The 26,968-nt window shown below is 39.1% G+C and overlaps 1 protein-coding gene across 2 annotated transcripts in view; it reads right to left on the bottom strand.

Moving 5' to 3' along the window:
• The window catches only part of LOC142341363 (uncharacterized), a 513,659-nt gene that overhangs the window by 42,543 nt on the left and 444,148 nt on the right, over positions 1-26,968 (bottom strand). For both annotated transcript variants that reach the window (XR_012759110.1, XM_075392294.1), the window contains exons 2-4: positions 7,582-7,661; positions 7,325-7,511; positions 1,899-2,477 (exon numbers count right to left, since the gene is read on the bottom strand). Coding sequence is in view for 1 of the 2 variants with exons in the window: in XM_075392294.1 (XP_075248409.1) it covers positions 1,899-2,477; positions 7,325-7,511; positions 7,582-7,594 (779 nt within the window). In the remaining variant the exon portion in view is untranslated. The remainder of the gene's footprint in view (positions 1-1,898; positions 2,478-7,324; positions 7,512-7,581; positions 7,662-26,968) is intronic.

Genomic DNA, 26,968 nt, shown 5'->3' with positions numbered 1-26,968 from the left:
TCACACAAGTATAAGTCTCCAAAACAGTTTGAGCTGAAAGGCTCTAAGAGCACGTAACGCCCCCTGGGCGCTACCTGTTTATCGTGTTTCTGAGGACGAAAAGCCAATTGGGTCAGACGAAAAATCGGTCAAGCAAAAAAAAACCGCATAAAAAAGACCGACAGGACTAATATAATTGCTACAAACTTCGTTTGAGATCAATTAATAAGCATTAGGTATGATAACTTAGTCTTATAAGAACAAAGTTTAAGTACCAGGCATCTAAAATTGGGCTTTAAAGGTTTTATCTCGGTTCTGATGTTTATTTCGTTTTTGATATTGACTCTATTCATTTTAAATTGCTTTGCTGAGCAACTGCTGTTTCATGCAAAACGTTGAAAAAGCGGTAAAATGTAATGCAAAACAAATTTTTGTTCGACGAAGCAAAAAAAATTAGGAGCACAATAATAGCCTTCTGAGAAGATGAGGGCGGCTATTAAAAACCAAAAGAAGACCAAGAATAGCTCGTTATCGCAGCTATTGATCAATTTGTTCCTCTTAATTTATTGAATGAAAAACGCATGCGTTCAATAACAAAGACTCACTTTGAGGATCTGCATTGAACACAAACATGGCTCCTTACAAAATACCAGCTTCAAATCTCAGCTTTAAGTAGAGTCTGAACAAAAAATATATCTTTCTTGATCTCCATTCGAATTGAAAACGCCAAAAAAAAAGATAAATGACAGCCTGTTATTTTCGAAAATTCTAAGGGCTACATTCAGTGTGTAATTTTATGACATGGTAGTAAAAACTCTCAAAAGCAGAACCCTGCTAAAAATAGAAACAATTCAAATACTCAAATATTAGGGAACTGAAGTTTGGGCTTCGTTTTAGGTGCACTCTTAACCTTCATATAGAAAATTTGGATCTTTTCCGCTTGCCCCCCCCAAGTTACAGAGCACGTTTCATTACATGATAAATCATTGTAGGCACGTGCGTCTTGAGTGTGCAAATATGGCACGTGCGTCTGGGGTGTAAATAATATGCTGGGGGTGCATATCAGTCAAAAACGTAGTCCACATCGTATGTTTAAAATTTGAACTCCATCGCGTGAGCGCAGAAGTCATTTTAATCTAGTAACAGAAGTCGAAAACCTACGCCCATACAGCATATAATTAAAACCTAAACTCGATCATGTGAGCGCAAAAATCATTTATTCAAGTAAGATAAGTTAAAAAGTTACTCCAGATCGAATATGCTTAAAATTTAAAATTCAGCCACGGGAGCGCAGTCATTTTTTGAGTGACATAAGTCAAAAACCTACACCCATATAGCATACCATGGAAATAACTCCTTACTATTTCGAGCGAGGTAAGTCAAAAACTAATCACGTAACTGATATAAAATCTAACGCAAAACAGTCACAAAATGACGCAACTCAAGGAAACAGCGACGGAAACGATGAATTAAAAAACATGGGACAACTACTGAAACACAATCCAAAGAAAAGAATGAAATCCTCAACCTGACCACTAGACCAATAGATTCTTACGAGCCACACAACAAATGGTTTCCCATGAGCAGGGGAAAATAAAAATAGTACTTAGAGAACAGCAATATTTCCTATCTGAAACGACAAAAAATCTGAGAACTTTGCATCTACGAACCTTGACAAGGCAACTTTCATACAAGCGCAGGGAAATTTAAAGAGCGCGTTTAGATAAGATTTTATATATGGGCTTTTATGTTATTTTAAATTTCGGTAAACTGACGGCTTCATGTTAACTGCATTATCAACTTGCAACGCCTTTTCAAAGATAACCACGTTATATTTAATGACATATTGACCTTTAAAATTCTCGCAATATTGGAAAGGTATTTCGCAGCTTACAATTTAAATACTCAGATCAACCTACCTTTTCATTGCGACAATGTCGTACTTGATGCACCAATCCCTGAACTCTGGTTCTGTTTCAAATCTTCGGCTGTTGAACATTGATGGGTTTTTAACGACGTACAGAAGATTCGTATTGTTAGGATCACGTCCAACGTTAGCTTTTATATCGCATGGGGCAGGAACTCTAGGTCTATTTAAATTTTGCACCTGTTCACGGTATCCATCAGCGGAACTTTGCACTGTATGTCTCTCAATAAATCTATCGTTGCCTATTAATTCTACAGGTGCTGGTCTTGGCAATTCTAGTTTTGGATCCAAGTGCTCGTTAGAATGCGAATGGAGAAGTTCTATGGGAGGTCTTATCATTCGATTTGGCGCTGAAAAAGGAGGACGTGCAAATGGAGGTCGTGCTCCGACAACTCCTGGTGAAGATGAATGGTTAGGTGCCACTGTTTCACGTGGAATATGTGATTGAAAACTCTCCTGATGCATTGCTGGTGCATCGAATGACTCGGAAGGCAATGCTTGGCTCTGTATCATTTGAAATTTGAGTTCCTTTATTTGCTGTAGGTGATGCTCTGTAGCTCTCAATTGATTCCTTTAACAGAAAACCGAGGTACATAACCCAACCAAGTCTCACACAACCTGTTGACATTACACAGCGGACAAATATCGTACCAATCTTTATTAACATAAATAGATGGCAGTGGTTAAATCTAAAAACATAACTGACTAAAATAAGTCAAATTTATGCCTTCTCAGCACTTCCGGTAAACCATGTACTTAGAGACTGGTAAATTTAACATCAGTACACAATGTGATCCCCCGATTTATGCCAATTTATCGTCTATGGCATGTTGTTCAGAACAAAAACGCAGTGAAAAATCTCAAAGAGACCAGCGAATTATGTGTGCTACTGTATACGTCGAAACGCTTGATGTATAAACATCTACAAAGGTATGGTATAATACCAGCAATATTGAGAATAATTAAGAAGGGCTTCTAAAAGGGAATAGAAAGGTTTGGCCTTGCAACTCGAGAACAATCAACCTCAGAAATATGACTTCAGCAAAGAATATAAATTCGAACCATATAAATTAAAACTATACCGGTTTGGCGGAAGACTGAGGGATCAACGGCTATGTATTGTTTACAGCATCCAAGAAACTGCTACATACTTTTAGATCTATTAACAAACCAAAAATTGATTCTCTGAACAAAACCCTTCACATAACTGACAGATTGCCAGAAACTTTACATTAAATGCTATATTTTGATTAAGAACCTGATTAACTTATTGCTGCTTCGAATAACTGCTCTCAAATACCCTTCAGTTAGAGTGACAATCACTTGACCTTATCTCTTTGAATTAAGTTGAAATTGCATGAACAAAAAGCAGATTTGAAGTGCTTGTAGCGTCATATGGTGTCAACACAAAACCTTGACAAAAACAGCTCGCAGATTGCCACAAAATAGCCGCATCCCCTTAGTAGTTCTGCAGTTTCATACAGATACTACAAGACACAAACCAAAAAAGAAACTTCATTCAAAGCTGAGATAATATATTTTGATTGATAATCTGCTTAACTTATTGCTGCTTCGAATAACTGCTCTCAAATACCCTTCAGTTAGAGTAACACGCACTCACTAAACCTTATCTCCTTGAATTAAGGTGACGAAAAGTCAGAGAGAAGTCATTTCTGAGAGTTAGGTAAGTCACGTGTAACCAAAAACCTGATCACGCAAACGAACAAAACTCTCCACTAAGAGTGAAAAATGACGCCATTCTGTCGAAATTACATGAACGAATAAACCGAAAAGCAGATTTGAAGTGATTGTGGTCATATGGTCGTAACAAAAGTATTAACAAAATGGAACATAGCGGACAAGCCCAAAAATACAATCCAAAGAACTGAACGAAAAACTTAGAATTACTGTATCTGACCAGACAAACAGCCTTAAAAGTTGACAAAATAAAACAACCAAACTAACCAATTATATAACCATTGCTAAAAATCTTAAAGCTTTTACCCCGAAGACAAAATCTGATCCACTTAAATATACCCATTAACCTACGCACAGGCCTTGAAAAGAGTTTATTGGTCACTAAAGATAGAAAAACCCGACAAATAACATAGTTAAAAATTTGAAATTGCAAAATTAGCTCAAAGTTTCTTATCTTTGCCATAATATTAGATCAACATCTTTTTTAATTTGTCCATTAACACTTCTGCAAGCCCTAAAACCCTTTATTAGTCCTTTAAAATCGATTAACTCGGAAAATTATAAGAATTTTCAAAAACTGCAGGTTGTATCAAAAATTAGCTAAAATTCGAGATATTAAAAAGCTGAAAATCATTCAATTGCCTTTAGAATCCATATAGTAACCGAATATTAAAACCTAGAGGAAGTTCCCGGGTGTAAAGGAACCAAGTTCCTTTATATTTTATCTCCCCCCACACCCTCATTTTCCTCCCCCCACCTACACTTTCGTGCTCCAAAACCCTTTCATTTCATGATTTTCATTCCCCCAACCTATTTTCGTTGAAGCTTTTTATATGTTGATTTTATTGAAGAAGTCAGAAGTGGTTGACGTTCACTTTCAATATTATTTATAGTAAGGGATTTCCCGTTTTTGACCATAACTTGTGTGCCAATGGCGCGAATTATGATGTATTTATAGAGCTTGATTTGCTACCATAGTTGCGACTTTCAGAAATACAAATATTAATGAAAAGTTGTCTTGGTATGCAAGACTTAGGCCGAAGAGCATAAACACCGGGCCCCTGAGGTTGGGAAAACTAAAATATTTGACAAAAATTGTCCAAAAAACTTTTCAAAATAAAATAAGCAAAAATGCTTATTTAGACTCTGGTATTAAAGTTAGTATAAACAAGCAACAAAACTTGAACCATGAGTATAAAATGACATTGTGCATAGCGTAAAAGTCATGGCTTTGCAATAACCAAATAATTAAAAAATCGAAAAAAAAAACAAAAAACAAACAATTGTTTTATTCGGGGCTCAAAAACTGACTTTTCATCCTGATTCTAATGTTCTAAGAATCTCTAACAACAGAAAAACTCTCACTCTATGCATCCGTAAAATGTGTACATAAAACAACAACATTGTGTGAATCAACGACAGAAATCGAAAAAAGCAAGAATTAAAGAAATTGAAGACAATCAGAATCTGTCGGTGGCATCAAGATAAGAGAAACTCAAAACTAATGCCAATATTCTGAATTGCCGCATTTTATAGAACTCTAAAGAAATAAAATAACTTCTAGCAGTCCTAAATAAGAATTGCCTCTTTTGAGACTAACCGATAAGACCGAGAGAGGAACAAAACGAAAAAACTTTTTGTAAAGAAAGTGCCACACAAAAACGATTGCCAAAAACTCACGCAACTATTTAGTTCCAATTATTGTTCGTTAGCAATCGACGAAACCTGTCATAATTAAGATCTGTCATTAATGACATTAGTTGATATGAGAGCAATTAGAACAAATACTAGCAAAACGAATTTAATGCAATTTTTTGAAAACGAACAGCAAATAAGTCATAAACAGTTTAAGCTATGATCCAAAACGATTAATTTGGGCAAACTTCGCAACAGACAAGACATTTCATGCTAAGAGTAGACAAAAAAGTGAACAAAAACTAGGAAAACCCAAAAAGTTTCCTAAATATGACAAGCGTCGAAGTCATAGAAATCATTAGCTTTGAGTTGAAAAAATGGCATGCGTTGAAATAAATCTTATTAGCAACCTGAGAACCATCCTTAAGGATATGAAATCTAATAACACATCATCTGAAAGTACAGAAAATGCACCAAAAACTCAAAAATTCAGGAAACAGTTTTGGAAAAAATTCAGAAAAAAAGAGTCAAAGTCGTAAAAAACCGTTAGCCATAAACTCAATCAATTAGTTAGGTTCATTTATGCTTCATTAGCAACTAATATGACCTGTCAATAATGATTAGATGTGATAAGACAAAAAAAATTTAAAAAACAGGCGAAAAACAAAATATTCGCAAAAATTTTATGTCAATAAAAGGTGTCAAAGTCATTAAATGCCCGTTGATGAATTCAAGCAATTTTAAATAGGCGCAATTCGAACGCAGGTACCATTTTAATAGTACTCAGGAAAAAAATTGAAAAAATAAGTCAAAGTTACTGCACGCGAAAAAAAACTCGCTTTCAAAAGCAATTTTTTTTCAAACATTGATTTCTCAATCAGTTTGAATAAAACATAAAACTACTAACGTCGGATGACTGTTCTCAAACGACATACGGAGCACAATTTAATTTAGCGGGGGTGTCGCTTAGAAATGTTTTATGCACCAAAACTCGGACCTGATAGGGGCTCGCATCCGCGAGCTCCAGGATAGCAGTCAGATAGGTTAACCACTAGACGACAACAACGTTGTTACTCAACCGCTAACAATGACGTTTATAATAGCAACATACTTCATTTCAGAACGATAGCAATACAAATCACTCAAAATGAAGAAGTGAAGCTTGAGAAAGTTACTTGAGAAGCCACAGAATGTTCTAGAACAAAAGCGCAAAAATGATCAAGCAAAAATTTTGCATAAAAACAGACCAACACTTTACAACAATTGCTTCAAACCTCCTTCGAAAGCAATTAAAAACCACGCCCCAAACCCACTCACTTTTTTGCACCTTTTATTAATCCAGCGTGATTAAAATCACCACTCTAATTTGACTTCTAACAGACGCGAAGAGAAGACAGCACATACTTTGGATAGTTAAAAACTAAGAGACGGCCAATAATATCCCCAGCTATCGCACTGCGGCTATTAAAAAACAAAAGAAGGCCGATAATAGTCCCAGCTACCGCTTTGCGGCTATTAAAATCAGTAACTTAATCTTTCCTAATTTACGAAAATACGTGATATTTTTGTTAAGTAGCAACATCAAGCTATGACTTGAAGTTCGGTCTTCAGTATTCATTCAGTTGCCCAAATTTTTGTTTTAGCTTGATGCTGCAGCTTCGAAACGCATCTTTGAATTAATGGAGTTCTCGATTGCATCAACAGAGCAGCCCGAACAACTGCATTAACAGATACAACCGCATTGGCCAAATTATCTGAATGAATAACGTTAAAGAAACACTTAAAGGGCTGTTCTAAGTGCTCAAAGGAATTTTTTTGTGCCTTCGTCAATAATTTCCACGAATATAGCCCAGTCCTTTCTATTACCCATACCTGATTGGCTAACATTGTCCAGGATGGTGAAAGCTAGCGTTTTTATGAGATCAAGCAGCAATTCCAAAATTTCAAAAATAATTTAATTGAGAGCAATTGGTCACAATTTGTTTTGAAAATTATGGCGGGGCAAATATAATTGGTTTTTGAGATTTCTATGTCTTACAGAAACAAATTATCTGTTAGCAAAACAGCGCTATATAAAATACTTACATCAGAGCCACTTTGTTATGTGATATTTGCGCCATGATCTGGTTATGCAAGGGATCTGGAATCAATGCTGACGCAGGAAATCTAATTGTATTCTCAAGTTTGATTCTTTGAGCTTCCTGCTCTTGTCTGTTGGCTTCATTTAATCGAGTTCTGATATCATTCAGCCTCAATTCAACTTCTCGTACATCTGAAACACAAAATGTCAATTTTGAAGATCACGGTTTTTGAACGGTCAATAATATTTGAAAGAAACTTACCACTACTGCTCATCGTGAAACAGTATAGTACCCTAGGGACGAAACTTAAAACCAATCAGCAAGCTGTCAATCAACCAACTGAAAAAATAAGGATTTATATGCCTCATACTGAAATCATAAAATGATTGTTTTGCATATATGTTTCAGATGCTGGTTCGATGCAGAGTCCCAATCAATTCAACTACTTTCTTCAGCTAATATATTCAACATTCCAAATAATCCAAATGTTTTACAATCTTCCAAATAATCCAACTGAAGTATTCAATCAACTTCTACAAACAACAATTCTACTAGTTTTTCAGTAAGTGACTACATACAATTTTATCCAATGACAATCTAGCAATTTAATCTCTTTCAAATTCAATCAAATATATTCAGGGAGAAATTGTGTAATAATTTATCCATGACACTGTGCCTCTTTATTAATATTACTCCATCATGATAGTGTATAAAATTTTATCTAAGATTTCTAAGAAATTTCAATTTGTTTTCATGCACTTTAGCAGCAACCATTAGAAGCATTTAATAAATTGTGAAAATTAATTATGTCAATTTTTTGTGCTTCTTTTTAGTTTTAGATTAAACATGATTTACGGGGCAGCCGAGGTGGCCCCCTTATCTTTCTGATGGTTCCTATTATTATTGGAGCAAGTTCGTTACACCACGCACTACAAACAAGAGAACCTCAACTACACCAAAAAGCAGAGACACTATCAGCAAACGTCTACAGTGACACTGGTATTTGTCTACATCCACTTGCAAGAAACACAAGGAAATCGCTACAGAACATCATCAAAGATTTCGATTACGGACAAGAATTTATTGTGTGGCACGACGTTATAAACAATACTATAACAGATCATCCTTTTGACCCCCGAACTCCCCTGTCATCTGCTCAACTGCTGAAGGAAATTCGGGCTTTGAAACAAATAGTAGGTGTTGTGTATTGCGAGCGAGAGGGTGCACCCGGCATACAGTCAGAGCTGGAAACTCTGAACATACCTGTTGTCAACGTAGTCAAGGATCTCATATCTAACAATAAACGAAAAGAAAGCTCACAGACCAACGAGTATAGCCAGCTTCAACAACAACATTCCTTAGAAACTCACAGTCTCGAAATTGTTATAAATAACGGTATCGACCTCAATAGACTCTTAAAGAAACGAAAGAAGCCGAACAAACAACAACGAAAAGCGAAACGACAGAAAATGGAAGAAACTCAAGACATTGAATAATTTATAGAAAGTTTTTGTGAAAAGACTGGATTTAAATGTCCAGGCTTTGAACAAAACTTTGTATCGACTCTTCATCTGTTGTTAAGAGACTGGATTTAATTGTCCAGACTCCTAGCATTATCTATCCTTCTGTTCCTCTAGTCTCGCTTTATTTATCCCCCCTTAACAATGACAAAAAATTGCAATACGTGTAAAAAAGTGATAAATCAAACATCGCCAAGATACATATGCGTCGCCTGTAATGTTCATATGCACTTCGAGCCAAGTTGTACTGGACTTATGCAAGTTGCAGTTAATGGTCTCAAAGAAGCGGGTCAACTGGCAATGCTTCTCTGTGTAAGATGTCTGAGTAATAATGAAAAAGACAACTTCATAAAATGTCGAACGATTGACAAGATGAATGAAAAGATTGAAACAGAAACGCAGGAGATCAACAAAAAATTGCAGACAATGGAAGAGAGAATAACAGCAGTCGTTGATACAAGAGTGGATAATGCCATTAAGACTTTATGCGAAAAAGTAGATAAGAGCTATGCAGAGCCTGTTGCCGTCCAGCCAAGAAATATAGCTGCTACTTCCAAAGCACACTCCAGAGAGCCGCCTGACTTGGATTACAATATCAGAAAAAGCATTCGAATACAAGGGGTTCCAGAAGACCCCGACAAATCCAAAGCCGAGAATTTTGTCCCCATTACGAATGTACGAATGAAGTGAACGATGTGTTAAACCGTATAGGAGTAACAACCCAAATAACGGAGCTAAAGCGACTTGGTAAATTCAGCAACACCAGGAAAAAACCACGGACACTACTTCTGACGCTTCCGACTGAACATGATGCCAGATTAGTTTTAGCGAAAGCCCACGAAAAAAGAAAAGCTCTAACTGAGAAAGGTGTGTTCATTTTACCAGCCTTGTCAAAAGAAGACGCAATTAATGAAAATTTGTGTCTGAAAAAACGAAGAGAACTAATTGAGGAAAATGTTCCCCGCGATAAACTGAAAATTCGAAACCTCGAGTTGTTCAATGATGGCAAGAAAGTAGATTTAGGAGATAACCATGAAGGATGGTGACTAGGTTTCATCAATATTCTTCTAATCAATACAAGAAGCCTAGCAAGCCTGGAAAGAAGATCGAAATTTGCTAATGCAGTAGTTCTTAATGACTATAACATTATTTGTTCTTGCGAAACATGGTTAAACGACAACATTTCATCATCTGAACTACTCTTAGACAACTACACCATATATAGATTAGACAGAAAACAAGATGCGGAAAACAACACTCACGGAGGTGCAATGATTGCCATCAAAAACAGCCTAGCATCTGAAAAACTTTGTACTGACCACCCCGACTGTTCGCTCACCTGCAGACTAGAAATTAACAAACTGAGCTTTTTTATTTCTGTGTTCTACAACCCCCCGAAAGGAAGTGGGTACAGATACACACAAGAGGACTGCGGAACACTTCTCTCAGCCCTACCAAAAACAGCACAGCAATAACCTGTGGAGATCTTAACTTTCCGAACACAAACTGGCATAACTTCTCAAGTGAGGACACTGGCGAACAGGAAGTGCTAGAACTCTTTGAAAACAAATTTTTTCTTCAAAGTGTTGGTTTTAACACCCGCGAAAACAACATACTGGACGTTGCCTTCTATCAAAATTGTTACGTGCACTCCGCTCTTGACGAAGAATTCAGAAAAACATTTAACTGCTCAGATCACAAGGCAATCAGTCTTCTAGTTGAGTGCCCTCATACGGAAATGAAACCCACTATGAGAAATTTTTGAAGTTTTGGAAGAGACGATTACTCGGAAGTAAGCGAAATGATCAAATTTGCTGACTTCAAACCAGTTTGTTACACAAACATAAACAACATGTGCGAAGAGATGTACGACTTTTTCGACAAGGTAGCACAAGCAACGATTCCCAAAAGGACCAGGCATAGGCAATCTCTACCACCTTGGATTACACCAAGTACGTCCAATTTGATGAAAAAGTTGAATACTCAGCGTAAACTTGTAGCGAACAAACCGACGTCATATCGGAAAAACATCGTGAGAGAATTTCAAAACGTTGTGACAGAGGCCGCAGAAATAGATCGGTGTAAATATCAAGAGAAAATAATGAGCACAAGAGACACCAGTGTGATCTTCAAACATCTCAAAAGTCTTAATAAGTCACCAAACCTCCCAAAAGTTCTAATCAATGGTGGAAGATCAGCATCCAACATTGAAGACAAAGTTAACTTACTAAACGACTTCTTTCATTCTGTCTACACTCCTAAACTTTCTTTTGGCATAGAAGATATCAATTCTATGAACCCAACTTTAACAAACTTCTGTATATCAAAACAAAAAATTAATCAAATACAATCGGAGCTCGACATCACTAAGACTAGAGGCCCTAACGGGTACCCCCCTATCTTCTACCAAAAAACAGCGAAACCAATGACTGATGTCTTATACCTAGTCTTTAAGAACATAAAGCACTTGAGAAAAATTCCCGACCAATGGAAAATCGCATCAGTCACCCCTATTTATAAGAAGGGCGACAGGAAGCTGGTCACGAATTATCATCCGGTTTCTCTATTGAATATCGACAGTAAAATTTTTGAAAAATGCATGTACGAGCCACTACATGAACACTTTGTAAAACACTTGAGCAAGCATCAGCATGGTTTTGTTCGAGGTAGATCTGTAACTACAAATATGCTTTCCTTCCTGCAAAAGATTTACGAGGCAATGGACAAAAGCACAAGTGACAACATAGTTACCTTCTACTCTGACTTCTCCAAAGCTTTCGACAAAGTACCGCATAAAGAATTACTCATCAAAGTAGGTCAAATTGGTGTGGGCGGATGCTTTCTCGGAATTTTAGTTGACTATCTCCACAATAGAAGACAATTCGTCAGAGCTGATAATACAAGCTCCCGGATTCTTGAAATCACAAGTGGCGCCCCCCAAGGATCTCTTCTTGGACCCCTTCTGTTCTGTATACTCATCAATGACCTCCCAGAAGTCCTAAGATTTAGCGATCCATACCTGTTTGACGATGACCTGAAGGTTCTCTCAATAGGATACAGTGACACCGAATTCCAGGAGGACATAAATGCAGTACAAAACTGGGTAACGACAAACAAAATGGAACTTGCAGTCGACGAGTGTGCAATACTAAGCATAAGAGGGCCAGAAAAGGATTTTGAACTCTTAAATCAAAATTTGAACTCTCTGCAAGCAGCTAAGGACCTTGGTATCAACGTCAAAAAGAAACTGACTTGGTCGGCTCATTTAAATGCCAGACTCAATAAAGCAAACAGAGTCCTTTACCTGATAAGGAGGAAAGTCGCCTCTGCAGTAAAACCCTTCATAAAACTGGGATTATACAAATCGCTGGTTCTGCCAGTCTTGTTATACGGAATCAACTGTACCACGCCATCAAAATCTGATTTAGTCAATCTTGAAAAACTCCAGCGAAAAGCAGTGAGGTGGATAACAGGACGAAACGAGCCCTACGAGAATCAACTGAGGCTTTTGAACATCTTGCCATTACCAATGTACATTCAGATGAACGATCTCCTCACTCTCTCAAATCTTACTCAAGAAGGAAGAGACGATATTGAAATACCTGAAATAAACAAAGTTCGAGGAAGATCCACAGAATTATACACGCTCAGAAAATTAAGGCTCGAAAAGGCGCGAAATGAATTCGTTTTCAAAAATTGCAGACTAGCAAACCGGATCGACAATGAAATAAATTTTATGGAACCGCGAAGACTGAAAAACCGAATACTAAATTTGATGTGGAAGTTTGTAAATAAATCGTTCAACACTCAAAATATCTGCACGTGGCAACTGTGTTGCGATTGTCACCGATGCAGAAATTTACGGACAATTCTCTAAAAGCAAGACTCAAGGGTCAGAACGACCCCTCGACAAGCAGTCGTAAATTCCCAACAACAACAACAACAACCACAACAACAACAACAACAACAACAACAACAATACTTTGAAAATAACGTTGAAACTGTAATAACATTTTCGTGTTTATGTTTTTTTACCTTTTGAATGCATTTTTTTTAAAGATTAAGCTTGTGGTTAATAATTGTTTATTCTGTGTCTTTTTCGCGCTGATTCATTTAGACTTGCTTAAGATTGTTTGTCAACTGTTGACAAAAAAGGTTCATGTCCATCGGAGGAGCAGAAGTTTGTTGCACAGTTCCACTGTATGAGAGGGCAGACATTAACTGAGTTTGATTAATTAAAACATTCTCTTTCAACATTCTACACTCTGGGTGTGCTGAGAATTTGATACTCATCATCGGTAAATATAAGTACCGGTCGAGGTGTTATTCCTTTTTCAGAACTCATCAGTTTCGAATACCGTTTTCCGTACTTGCGAACTAAGTAGTTAATAAAAAAATGTAAAACCATTGATATTTTGAATGAGGCTATTCCCATAATGATTGACATTTTCCAAGTATAAGATTGTGTGAAATTGTTACTTAGACGGGTACGAACTGTTTGCATGTCGCGGATTATCGGGTCTGCGACTTCATCAAGTTTATCGAACTGGAATCGTTGATACTCAGGCTTTTCTGACATCTTCAATAGAATTGTTGGCATGATCCTAGGCATGTGTTATGAGTGGTTTCAAGCGAAAAGCCATTAATGCAAACAGGAAACCTTCTTGACCCTACGCACCTGTCAATTTTATCTTGGGATAGAAGTGCGATTTTATTGTTGGATACAGCTATAGCAATAAAGTCCGATTCGATGGCATACTACGAGGCATATCCATCAGTTCCTTCGTTGGGCACTGGAACCGATATAGCACTGTAAAGACTGAGAGCAGTTGCTCCTGTCACAAACGGAATCGCCAAAGTGATGAACATTCCTTCCTCCAGTACGTCAACATTTCTGAGAATTTTTGTTTCATAGCACGTTAAGAGCCGATTTGTAAGGACTGCCAATGATAATCGTTCATTTGTTTTGTCTGCCAAATTACCACTGCTTCCACTCCTCATGAGCTGTTTTTGGAAGTAAAGCCATTGGTACTAGTTTATCGACCATTGTCATAAATGAATATAAAATTGTAAGCTTGTAGCTGAACACTGCTGTTCTGTATGATTAAATTTCATTCAAGAGAGCGGACAAGGATCCAATTAAATTTGTCTGAAATTGTAACATTTGATTGTGTGCACAGAAAAGTTGATTGCAAGCCACCAGTTTTCGAGAGTTATTACGAATTACCGAAACTGCTTTATTTAGAACTTCCGAGTAATTTTTCTGAGTTTCTATTGTTTTGCATTGACAGTTATTCACCTCCTTCAATTGATCCGCAATCATAAAAATTTTGTCGTTCATTTTCCCCTTTATTTCAATCCATCGCTTGTTGTTTTCTTCTATTTGAGTTAAAGCAAAGTCAATGTCTTCTCTGTTTTGATCTGTTCCTCCGAATCCAGATCCAAAATGCTTCCCAGTGAGCAAGCAATGCCTGCACTAGCAGTGACTGCTGTTAGTGCTTCAAATGCAAGCATAGCTGGTCCTCGTTTTTGTTTTAATAGAATTTTTTGTCCCAAATCGTTTTTCTCTTTAAGTGTTTTTTAAGTTTCGTCTTTGATATCTTCAACATCAATTTGAGCTGCAATTAGTTGTTTTTCAACATGTTCGATCAAATTGGTGAAGGGCAGGCCGCTTTCGTTTGTTTTCATAACTTTAAGATCACATCCAAATTCATATTGATGCCAAGAATTGTTTAAGAGCAGTGATAAGTTTTTCAACTGTTGATGTGTTTTTTTTGTCCAATCGATTTTGTCCAATGTTGATGTATTTTTTTGTACCAGAAATTGAATGTTGACAAATTTTTCTACCAATAGCAATTCGTTTTGATACATGAATTCTATACCTTTTTGTGAGTCATCGCTGTTGTTATAGCACATTTTAACGTTTACTAATAGATAAAGAAGGTATTTCAAGGAAATCTTTTTTGTTTGTTTTCTAATCAAAATGATGCTTAACAGGGCTCAATTAAGTTCACAGGTGGCCAATCTGAGAAGTCCTTGTTTGCCTGTAGAATAAAATACATGATATATATTTTTCTCTATTAAATAAATAAATGTCTGAGCTGCGAGGTAAGTTAGATAACTTTTTGTTGATTTTTCTCCGCAGACTTAAATATCCTGGAGATAAAGAAGTTATTTTTTATTGTAAAATCCTTCAAGCTGTTCTAATAAATCAAAATTGCTCATTTGATCAAAGATTTGTGATTACTTTTTCAGCAAAATTCATCTCAACATAATCAAGCATATTACATATTCCGTTTTTATTGCGCCTTCAAGGTTTAATTTTTAAATAAATTTCAAACCTGATCCTCAGGATACCGAAAATGAAAGTTTTTCAAAGTTTTGATTCTGGCTGCTCATCCAGTATTTTTGTCAGTGCTTGAGGCATGAAAATATGTTTTCCGAGGTGTAAAACATGGTTGACTATTTACGTCAACTGACTCAAAAGGGGCGCAGTGCACATAATTTTTAACAAATATTGAAGTAATACAGTTTCGTTTGTCTGTTTAGGGGGCATGATAATGAATTAAATAATACGTTCCTGGTAATGTTTTGTTTTAAACTCACGTGGAAAAAGTGAAGATTTTTTTAAGTTGAAATGAAATGCATCATATACTGCATGCTTCTTTCTTTGTGTTTTGCTTGTACGCAAAAAGAAATATCATGTGGGTTAAGTGTGTTGTGCTGCCAAAATAAAATGTTATCTTTGGAATCGGGCACACTTGTTTATGAGTCAACTACAATTGAATACCCTTGCCCGGAAGTCAGCAACAACGCAATCAACAGTGCATGGGTTGACTGTGTGTCTCTGGGTTGAGTCCTCTGTGTCTGCTGCTGGCCGTGTCTGGTTGCGCTTATCATAATGACCAGATATTAAATAATTTTATTTAACATGAATAGTATTTATATAGGTCAACGGAATCAGAAAACTTTTTTTAAGATAAGCATGTCAGTAACTCGAGATTTCTCACGTGGTATTTACACTGAAATTTAGGAATTTTGTAATCAATTTGTTTATAACGATTATTTATCTTCTCTTGGCTGGATTGCATTGCCAGTAATAGATGTTAAAAATGCAAATGATTGGAAAGCGGTTCAGACTGAATTAATCAATCCAGGTTTCGGACATTATCTAATTGGAGAGTGGGTTAAGTTCTCAATTGCAATTTGTAATCACAACTTATTCGAAGTCAATGGTTCCTTTTAAAATGATGTTGATAATGCGTCAAGTTATCAAGAATTTTCCGATATTTTTGATAATTATTATTCTCCTCCTTCAAAAATTATCAGAAATAACCGTGAATCTAGAATTTATCAGAAACATCCTTGTAGTGAATCAAAGTTAAATTTGTATTCCAGTTGCATGAGTTTTTCAATGGAGTCACTGGTAAAATTCAAAATCCTGCCAATCCTTCCAGTCTTACATTTTCTAATTTTTATGCGCTCTTTCAATTTAGCCCGTGGTTTACTGAGGCTCATGTGGAAACCAGTGGTAAAGATTTCAAATCAAATACACCCGTTGGTAAAAACTGTTCATTATTAGTGAGCGTGATATGAAATGTGTTTTGTTGGCGAAACATATTCGTAATGTTTTTAACTTTATTCGCTTTGTTAAAGCTGGTCCGCCGTCTGCATGTCCACAATCCGAAGATTGCATCAAATATTACTTTCCACATTCTTCACCTTTCCTTTGCCAGCCCGCACTTTGTGTGCACAGTGTTATGACTTTTACAACAGGGCCGTCTTTGGTCTTGGGTTGGGAGGCAAGTGATAAAGTAGATATTAAACGCGCTCAACAAAGATTACAATACTATGGAAATGGATTAAGAAATTTCGCAAATAAAAGGCTTCTTGAAATTCAAGGTTCCCGTGGCGCAGTTGAGTGGGGACTAAAGCGTGATACTTTGTCACAAACGTCTGGCGGAATTACGGAACATTTGAACATTTATTTCAGCTCGACATTTTGATTTTGAACTATTGAAGACCGCTACACTTTTCCAGACGCCTTCAGGCTCAGTTGGTAAATCACGGCTGTACATTGCAGTACAGTCACGTAATATTCCGGTTTTAAACCGCATTTCCATTCGTTCTAAATGCAAAAATAAAAATCATTTTGCTTATTATTCTCCCCACTTAATTCAATTATTACTAAATTTTTAAGCCTTCTTTTCTTCTAACCACAATTGTTACTTGCGGAGCCTAAAACTCCTTTTCCTTGGTTTACAAGGACCACTTGGCCGCCCACGTTTACTGGAAACATTAATTATTAGAATTGGTTGAAAGGAATGATTAAGTGCAAATAAATACCGGTCTGGTTGTTCTTACCAACACTCACATTTCAGTCTGTTTGGTCCGGCCAATAACCATGTTTCGGTCTATTCGGTCTGACTCTTACCCACGTTTCGGCTTGTTCAGTATCAACAATACCCATATTCTGGCGTGGTCGTTCGGGTTATTACCCATATTTCGGACAATTTGGTCTGGCCCATATTTGTGTCTTGTCAGTCTGGCCAATACTCATACATTAATCTGCTCGGTCTGGTCAATACCCATATTTCGGTGTGGTCGGTCTGGCCAGTACCCATTTTTATGTCCGTTTGGTTCGGTCAATACCCATGTTTTAATCTGATTGGTCTACTCAATTACCATAAATCGGTATGGTCGGTCTGGCCTATACCCATATTTAGGTCTGTTTGGTCTGGCCAATACCCACATTATAATCTGATCGGGCTGGTCAATACCTATTTTTCGGTGTGGTCGGTCAGGCCAATACCCATTTTTTGGTCTGTTTAGTCTGATCAATACCCATATTTGGGTCTGGTCAGTCTGGCCAATACCCATATTTTAATCTCTCCGGTCTGGTCGATACCTATATTTCGATGTGGTCCGATAGGCGAATACTCATATTTAGGTCTGTTTGGTCTGGCCAAAACCCATAATTTAATCTGATCGGTCTGGTCAACACCCATATTTCGGTCTGTTTGGTCAGGCCAATACCCATATTCCGGTGTGTTCGCTCTGTCCAATACCAGTATTTGAATACGGTCAGTCTGGCCAATACCCATATATTTCGATCTGGCCATAATATATTTCGATCTGTTCGGTCTGACTGAGAGCCATTTTTTGGCCTGTTCGGTCTGGTCAATACCCATATGTTGGTCTTTTCTATCTGGCCAATAGCTATATTTTGGTCTGTTCCGTCTGGCAAATACCCATATTTAGGTCTGTTTGGTCTTGCCAAAAACCTTATATTGGTCTGTTAGGTCTGTCCTATACACTTTTTTGGTCTTTTCGGTCTGTCCAATCTCCATATTCTGGTTTGGTTGGTCTGGCCAATACCCATTATTCAGTCTGTTCTGTTAGGACAATTCTCATATTTCGTGGTTTTATTTGGCCAATAACCACCCTTCGGACTGTTTGATCTAGCCAAGCCCCTTTTTTGGCCTGTTTAGTCAGGTCAAAACAAAATTATCGGTCTTTTCGGTGTGGTCAAGGACAAGGTTTCGATCTGTTCGGTCTGGTCAATACTCATATTTCTGTCTGTTTCCTCTGGCCAATATGTTTCAGTCTGGTCTGTTCGGTCTGATCAATACCCACGTTTCAGTCTGTTCGGTCTGTATAATATTCATTTTTCGGTGTGGTCTGCTTGGTTATTATCCATAATTTGGACTGATCGTTTTGGCCAATACCCATATTCCGGTCTGTTTGGTCAGGCCAATACCCATATTTCGGTCTCTTCTTTCGGGCCTATACCCATATTCCGATCTGGTTGGTCTGATTAAAATTCGTGGTTCGGTCTGTTTGGTCTGGTGTATACCCATGTTTTGGTCTGTTTGGTCTAGTTAACACTCTTATTTTGGTGTCTTCGGTCTGGCCAATACCCATATTTCGGTCTGGTCCGTCTGGACAGTGTCCCTATGTTGTTTTGTTCGGTCTGGCCAATACACATTATTTGGCCTGTTCGGTCTGTCTAGGCAACACTCATTTATCGATCTGGTTGGTCTGGCGAATACTCATGTTTCGGTCTGTTTGGTCTAACCAGTACCCAACTTTTGGTCTCTTCGGTCTGGCCAATACCCATTTGTTGGTGTGATCAGTCTGTTCAATACTCATATTGCGGTCTGTTTGGTCAGACCATTACCCACAATATGGTCTGTTTGGTCTGGTCAATAACCTTATTTTGGTTTGGTCCATTGGTCCATCTGACCAATACTGATTTTTTGTTCTGTTTAGACCGGCCAATAACTATATATCGGTCTTTTTGTTCTAGCCAATACCCACGTTTCGGTCTGTTCGGTATCGCCAATTCCCATTTTCTGGTGTGGTCGGTCTGGTTATTAAGCATATTTCGGACCGTTCAGTCTGCCCGATAAATTATTTCGGTCTGTTTGGTCTGTTTAGGCAACACCCATATACCGGTCTGGTTGGTCTTACCAATAGTCACATTTCAGTCTGTTCGGTCTGGCCAAAACCCATACTGCAGTCTGTTTGGTCAGGCCATAACCCATATGTCGGTGTGTTCGGTCTGTTCAATGCACATATTCGGGTCTGGTCAGTCTGGCCAATACCCATATTATAATCTGTTTGGTCGGGTCAATACATATATTTCGGTGCAGTCGGTCTGGCCAATGCCCAAATATATGTCTGTTTGGTCTGGCCAATACCCATATTTTAATCTGATCGGTCTGGTCAACACCCATATTGCGTTCTGTTTGGCCAGGCCAATATCAAAATTTCGGTGTGTTTGGTCTGTCCAATACCCTTATGTGGGTCTGGTCAGTCTGGCCAATACCCATATCTTAACCTGTTCTGTCTGGTCAATACCCATATTTCGGTTTTGTCGGTCTGACCAGTACCCATATTTAGGTCTGTTTGGTCTGGCCAATACCCATATTTTAAATTAATTGGCTTGGTCAAAACCCATCTTTCGGTGTGGTTGTTCTGGCTAATACCCATATTTTGGTCAGTTTGGTCTAACCCTTACCCATATTTCGATCTGTTCGGTCTGACTGAGAGCCATATTTTGGCTTGTTCGGTCTGGTCAATACCCATATGTTGGTCTGGTTGGTCTGGACAGTACCACTATATTGGTTTGTTTGGTCTGGCCAATACACATAATTTGGTCTGTTCGGTCTGTCTAGGCAACAACCAGATATCGTTCTGGTTGGTCTGGCAAATACTCCAATTTCGGTCTGTTTGGTCTCACCAATACCCACCTTTCGGTCTGTTCGGTCTGGCCAATACCCAATTTTTGGTGTGGTCAGTCTGGCAAATACCAATATTGCGGTCTGTCTGGTCTGGCCAAAAACCTTATATTGGTCTGTTAGGTCTGTCCTATACATTTTTGGTTTGTTTGGTCTGTCCAATTCCCGTATTTCGGTCTGGTTGGTCTGGCCAATAACTATTATTCGGTCTGTTCGTTTTGCACAAATTCCCATATTTCCTTTTTTTTTATCATCCAATACTCATTTTTCGGACTGTTTGATCAAACCAAACCCCTGTATTAGTCAGGTCAAAACAAACTTTTCGGTCTGTTCGGTCTGACCAATACCCACGTTTCGGTCTGTTCAGTTTGTATAATATTCATTTTTTGGTGTGATCTGCTTGGTTATTATCCATAATTCTGACTGATCGGTCTGGCCAATACCCATATTGCGATCTGTTTGGTCAGGCCAATACTCATATTTCATTCTGTTCTTTCTGGCCTATACCCATATTTCGTTCTGGTTGGTCTGATTAAAACTCGTGTTTTGGTCTGTTTGGTCTGGTTACCACCCATACTTCGGTGTCTCCGGTCTGGCCAATACCCATATTTTGGTCTGGTCGGTCTCGACAGTACCACTATTCTGGTCTCTTCGGTCTGGCCAATACACAAAATTTGGTCTGTTTGGTCTGTCTAGGCAACACCCATATATCGGTCTGGTTGGTCTGGCGAATACTCATATTTCGGTCTGTTTGGTCTAACCAATACCCACCTTTTGGTCAGTTCAGTCTGGCCAATACCCAATATTGGGTGTGGTCAGTCTGGCCAATACCCATATTGGGGTCTGCTTGGTCAGGCCAATACCCATATTTCGGTTTGTTATTTTTGGCCCATACGCATTTTTCGTTCTGGTTGGTCTGATTGAAACTCGTGTTCCGGTCCGTTTGGTCTGGTGGATACCCATGATTTGGTCTTTTTGGTCTGGTTAACACTCATATTTCGGTGTCTTCTGTCTGGACAGTACCCCTATGTTAGTCTGTTTGGTGCGGCCAATACCCATAATTTGGTCTGTTCTGTCTGTCTAGGCAACACCCATATATCGGTCTGGTTAGTCTGGCGAATACTCATATTTCTGTCTGTTTGGTCTAACCAATACCCACCTTTTGGTCTGTTCGGTCTGGTCAATACTCAATTTTGGGTGTGGTCAGTCTGGCCAATACCCATATTGGATTCCGTTTGGTCTAACCAATACCCACCTTTTGGTCTGTTCGGTCTGGCCAATACCCATTTTTGGGTGTGGTCAGTCTGGCCAATACCCATAATGGGGACTGTTTGGTCAGACCAACACCCATATTTTGGTCTGTTCGGTCTGGCCTATACCCATATTGCGGTCTGCTTGGTCAGGCCAATACCCATTTTTCGGTTTGTTATTTGTGGCCCATACCCATTCGTTCTGGGTGGTCTGAAAAAAATTCGTGTTTTGGTCTGTTTGGTCTGGTGGATACCCATGATTTGGTCATTTTGGCCTGGTTAAATAACTATATTTCGGTCTTTTTGGTCTAGCCAATACCAAAGCCTCGGTCTTTTCGGTATCGCCAATTCCCATATTCTGAAGTGGTCGGTCTGGTTATTACCCATATTTCGGACCGTTCAGTCTGGCCAAAAACCCATATTTCGGTCTGGTCGGTCTGCTCAATACCCACATTGCAGTCTGTTTGTTCAGGTTAATACCCATATTTAGGTCTTTTCTAATAGTGGCCAATACCCATATTTTGGTCTGTTTTGTCTGGTCACTACCCATATTTTGGTGTGGTCGGTCTGGCCAAAACTCGTATTTCGGTGTGTTCGGTAGGCATAATAATCATATTTTCTTTCTGTTCGGTTTGGCCGAGAGCCATATTTCGTTCCGTTTGGTCTGGTCAATACCCATATTTTGGTCTGTTCTGTGTTGCAAATAAACATATTTTTGTCAGACTGGTCTGGCCTACACTTTTTTGGTATGTTCGGTCTGGCCAATAACCTTATTTAGGTCTGTTTTTTCTGGCCAATACCCATATTTTGGTCCATTAGGTCTGGCCTATACACCTTTTGGTCTGTTCGATCTGGCCAATACCCATATTTGGGTCTAATCGATCTGGCCAATACACATATTGTTGTTCTTTTCGGTCTGTCCAATGCGCATTCTTCGGTCTGGGCGGTCTCACCTAATTCGGTCTAATCGGTTAGCCCAATACCCATATATTGGTCTGTTTGGTCTGGTCAAAAATCGTATTTTGGTCTGTCAGTTCTGGCCAATACTCATTTCTTGGTCAGTTTGGTCCGGCCAATAACTATATTTCGGTCTTTTTGGTCTTGCCAATACCCAAATTTCGGTCTGTTCGGTCAGCGCAATACCCATAATTTGGTATTTTTGGTCTGGTCAATACCCGTATTTTGGTCTGGTTGGTCTGGACAATACTTAGTTTTTGGTCTGTTTGGTCCGGTCAAAAACCATATTTCGATCTTTTTGGTCTAGCCAATACCCACTTTTCGGTCTCCTTGGTATCGCCAATACCCATATTCTGATGTGGTCGGTCTGGTTATTACCCATATTCTGTACCGTTCAGTCTGGCCAAAACCCATATTTTGGCCTCTTTTGTCTGGCAAAAAACCGAATTTTGGTCTGATTGGTCTGGCCTACACAATTTTGGTCTGTGCGGTCTGTCCAAAACCCATTTTATGTCTGATTTGTGGGGACAATACCCGTATTTTGTTCTGCTCGGTGGTCTGTCCAATACAAATATTTTGGTCTGTTCGGTCTGTCCAATGCCCAAATTTCTGTCTGGTCGGTCTGGTCTATACCCATATTTCTGTCTGTTCGGTCAGCCCAATACTCATTTGTTGGTCTGTTTGGCCAGGCCAATAACTTTATTTTGATCTCTTTGGTCTAGCCAATACCCACGTTTCGGTCTGTTCGGTATCGCCAATACCCATATTCTTAAATGGTCGGTCTGATTATTACCCATATTCCCAACCGTTGACTCTGGCCAAAAACCATATTTTGGTCTGGTCGGTCTGGTCAATACCCATGTTGCGGTCTGTTTTGTCTGCCCAAAACCCATATTTTGGTGTGGTCGGTCTGGCCAAAACTCGTAATTCGGTCTGTTCGGTGTGCATAATACCCATTTTCGGTCTGATCGGTCTGGCTGAGAGCCAAATTTCGGTCTGCTCGGTCTTGTCAATACTCAAATTTTGATCTGTTCTGTCTGCCAAATAACCAAATTTTTGGACTGCTTGGTTTGGCCTACAAACTTTTTCGGTCTGTTCTGTCTGGCCAAAACCCATATATAGGTCTGTTTTGTCTGGCCAATACCTATATTTTGGTCTATTCGATCTGGTCAAAAACCATATTTTGGTCTGTTAGGTCTGGCCTATATGCTTTTTTGGTCTCTTCGATCTGGCCGATACCCATATTTCGGCCAATCGCTCTGGCGAATACACATATTTTGGTCTGTTAGGTCTCTCCGATGCCCATACTTCGGGCTGGTCGGTCTGGCCGGGAGCCATATTTCGGTCTGCTCGGTCTGGTCAATACCCGTATTTTGGTCTGTTCTGTCTGGCGAATAACCATATTTTGGTCTGATTGGTCTGGCCTACACACTTTTTTGGTCTGTGCGGTCTGGCGAAAACCCATACTTATGTCTGTTTTGTGTAGAAAATACCCATATTTTGGTCTGCTTGGTCTGTTCTATACACTTTTTTGGTCTGTTCGGTCTGGACATTACCCATATTTTGGTCTAATCGATCTGTCCAATACAAATATTTTGGTCTGTTCGGTCTGTCCAATGCCCATATTTCTGTCTGGTCGGTCTGGCCTATAACCAAATTTCTGTCTGTTCGGTCAGCCCAATTTCCATAATTTGGTCTGTTTGGTCTGGCCAATACGCGTTTTTTGGTCTGTATGGTCCGGCCAATACTCATTTTTTGGTCTGTTTGGTCCGGCCATGAACTTTATTTTGATCTTCTTGGTCCAGCCAATACCCACGTTTCGGTCTGTTCGGTATCGCCAATACCCATATTCTGATATGGTCGGTCTGATTATTACCCATATTCCCAACCGTTCGGTCTGTCCAAAAATCATATTTTGGTCTGGTTGGTCTGGTCAATACCCATGTTACAGTCTGTTTGGTCAGGCCAATACCATTTTTTCGGACCTTCGATCTGTCCAATACCCGTAAGTTGGTCTGTTTTGTCTGGTCAATACCCATATTTCAGTATGGTCGGTCTGGCCAAAACTCGTAATTCGGTCTGTTCCGTTTGTATAATACCAATTTTTTGGTCTGTTCGGTCTGGTTGAGAAACATATTTCGGTCTGCTCGGTCTGGTCAATGCCCATACTTTGGTCTGTTCTGTCTGACCAGTAACCATATTTTGGTCTGATTGGTCTGGCCTACAAACTTTTTCGGTCTGTTCGGTCTGGCCAATACCCATATTTAGGTCTGTTTTGTCTGGCCAATACCCTTATTTTGGTCCGTTCGGTTTGGTCAAAAGCCATAGTTTGGTCTGTTAGGTCTGGCCTATACACTTTTTTGGTCTGTTCGATCTGGCCAATACCCATCTTTTGGTCCAATCGATCTGGCCAATACATATATTTTGGTCTGTTCGGTGTGGCCTATACCCAAATTTTGGTCTGTTCGGTCAGCGCAGTACCCATAATTTGGTCTGTTTGGTCTGTTGATTACCCATATTTCGGACTTTTGGTCTGTCCAATGCCCATATTTAGGTCTTTTCTGACTGGCCAAAACCCATAATTTGGTCTATTTTTTCTGGTCAATACCCATATTTCGTTGTAGTCGCTCTGGCCAAAATCTGTAATTCGATCTGTTCGGTTTGCATAATACCCATATTCCGGTCTGTTCGGTCCGGCCGAGAGCCATAAATCGTTCTGTTCGTTGTGTTCAATACCCATATTTTGGTCTGTTATGTCTGGCAAATAACCATATTTTTGTCTGATTGGTCAGGACTATACACTTTTTTGGTCTGTTTGGTCTGGCCAATACCCATAATTTGGTCCAATCGATCTGGCCAATACACATATTTTGGTCTGTCCGGTGTGGCCCATACCCAAATTTTGGTCTGTTCGGTCAGCGCAGTACCCATAATTTGGTATGTTTGGTCTGTTGATTACCCATATTTCGGACTTTTGGTCTGTCCAATGCCCATATTTAGGTCTTTTCTGACTGGCCAAAACCCATATTTTTGGTCTATTTTGTCTGGTCAATACCCATATTTCGTTGTAGTCGCTCTGGCCAAAATCTGTAATTCGATCTGTTCGGTTTGCATAATACCCATATTCCGGTCTGTTCGGTCTGGCCGAGAGCCATAAATCGTTCTGTTCGTTGTGTTCAATACCCATATTTTGGTCTGTTATGTCTGGCAAATAACCATATTTTTGTCTGATTGGTCTGGCCTATACATTTTTTTGGTCTGTTCGGTCTGGTCAATACCCATATTTAGATCTGTTTTGTCTGGCCACTACCCATATTTTGGTCTGTTCAGTCTGACAAAAACCATATTTTGTTGTGTTAGGTCTGGCCTACACACTTTTTTGGTCTGTTCGGCCTGGCCAATACCCATATTCCGGTCTAATCGATCTGCCCAATACATATATTTCTGTCTGTTCGTTCTGTCCAATGCCCATATTCTGTCTGGTCGGTCTGGCCTATTTCCAAATTTCTGTCTGTTCGGTCAGCCCAATTACAATAATTTGGTCCGTTTGGCCTGGTCAATACCCGTATTTTAAGTCTGGCCAATACTCAGTTTTCAGTCTATTCGGTCCAGCCAATAACTACATTTCGATCTTTTTGGTCTAGCCAATACCCAGGTTTCGGTCTGTTCGGTATCGCCAATCCCCATATTCTGATGTGGTCGTTCTGATTATTACCCATATTCCGGACCGTTGGGTCTGCCCAATACCCATAATTCGGTCTGGTCGGTCTGGTCAAAATTCATATTGCAGCCTGTTTGGTCAGGCCAATACCCATTTTTCGGACTTTCCATCTGTCCAATACCCATATTTAGGTCTGTTCGGTCAGCCCAATACCCATAATTTGGTCTGGTCAATACGCGTTTTTTGGTCTGGTTGGTCTGGCCAATACTCATTTTCCGGTCTGTTTGGTCCGGCCATGAACTTTATTTTGATCTTCTTGGTCTCTCCAGTACCCACGTTTCGGTCTGTTCGGTATCGCCAATACCCATATTCTGATATTGTCGGTCTGATTATTGCCCATATTCCCAACCATTCGGTCTGTCCAAAAACCATATTTTGGTCTGGTCGGTCTAGTCAACAACCATGTTGCAGTCTGTTTGGTCAGGCCAATACCCTTTTTTCGGACCTTCGATCTGTTCATACCCATAAGTTGTTCTGTTTTCTCTGGTCAATACCCATATTTCGGTGTGGTCGGTCTGGCCAAAACTCGTATTTCGGTCTGTTCGGATTGTATAATACCAAATTTTTTGGTCTGTTCGTTCTGGTTGAGAGCCATATTTCGGTCTGCTCGGTCTGGTCAATACCCATACTTTGGTCTGTTCTGTCTGCCAAATAACCAAATTTTGGTCTGATTGGTCTGGCCTACAAACTTTTTCGGTCTGTTCAGTCTGGCCAACACCCATATTTAGGTCTGTTTTGTTGGGCCAATACCCATATTTTGGTCTGTTTTGTTTGGTCAATACCCATATTTCGGTGTGGTCGGTCTGGCCGAAACTCGTAATTCGGTCTGTTCGGTTTGTATAATACCAATTTTTTGGTCTATTCGGTCTGGCTGAGAGCCATATTTCGGTTTGCTCGGTCTGTTCGGTCTGGTTAATACCCATGTTTTGGTCTGTTCTGTCTGCCAAATAGCCATAT

This window comes from Convolutriloba macropyga, chromosome 1, assembly GCF_964194025.1.
Source record: "Convolutriloba macropyga chromosome 1, txConMacr16.3, whole genome shotgun sequence".
Taxonomy (NCBI): Eukaryota; Metazoa; Xenacoelomorpha; order Acoela; family Convolutidae; genus Convolutriloba; species Convolutriloba macropyga.
Note: the sequence above shows the minus strand (reverse complement) of the source record. Positions and strands in the feature narration are given on the sequence as shown.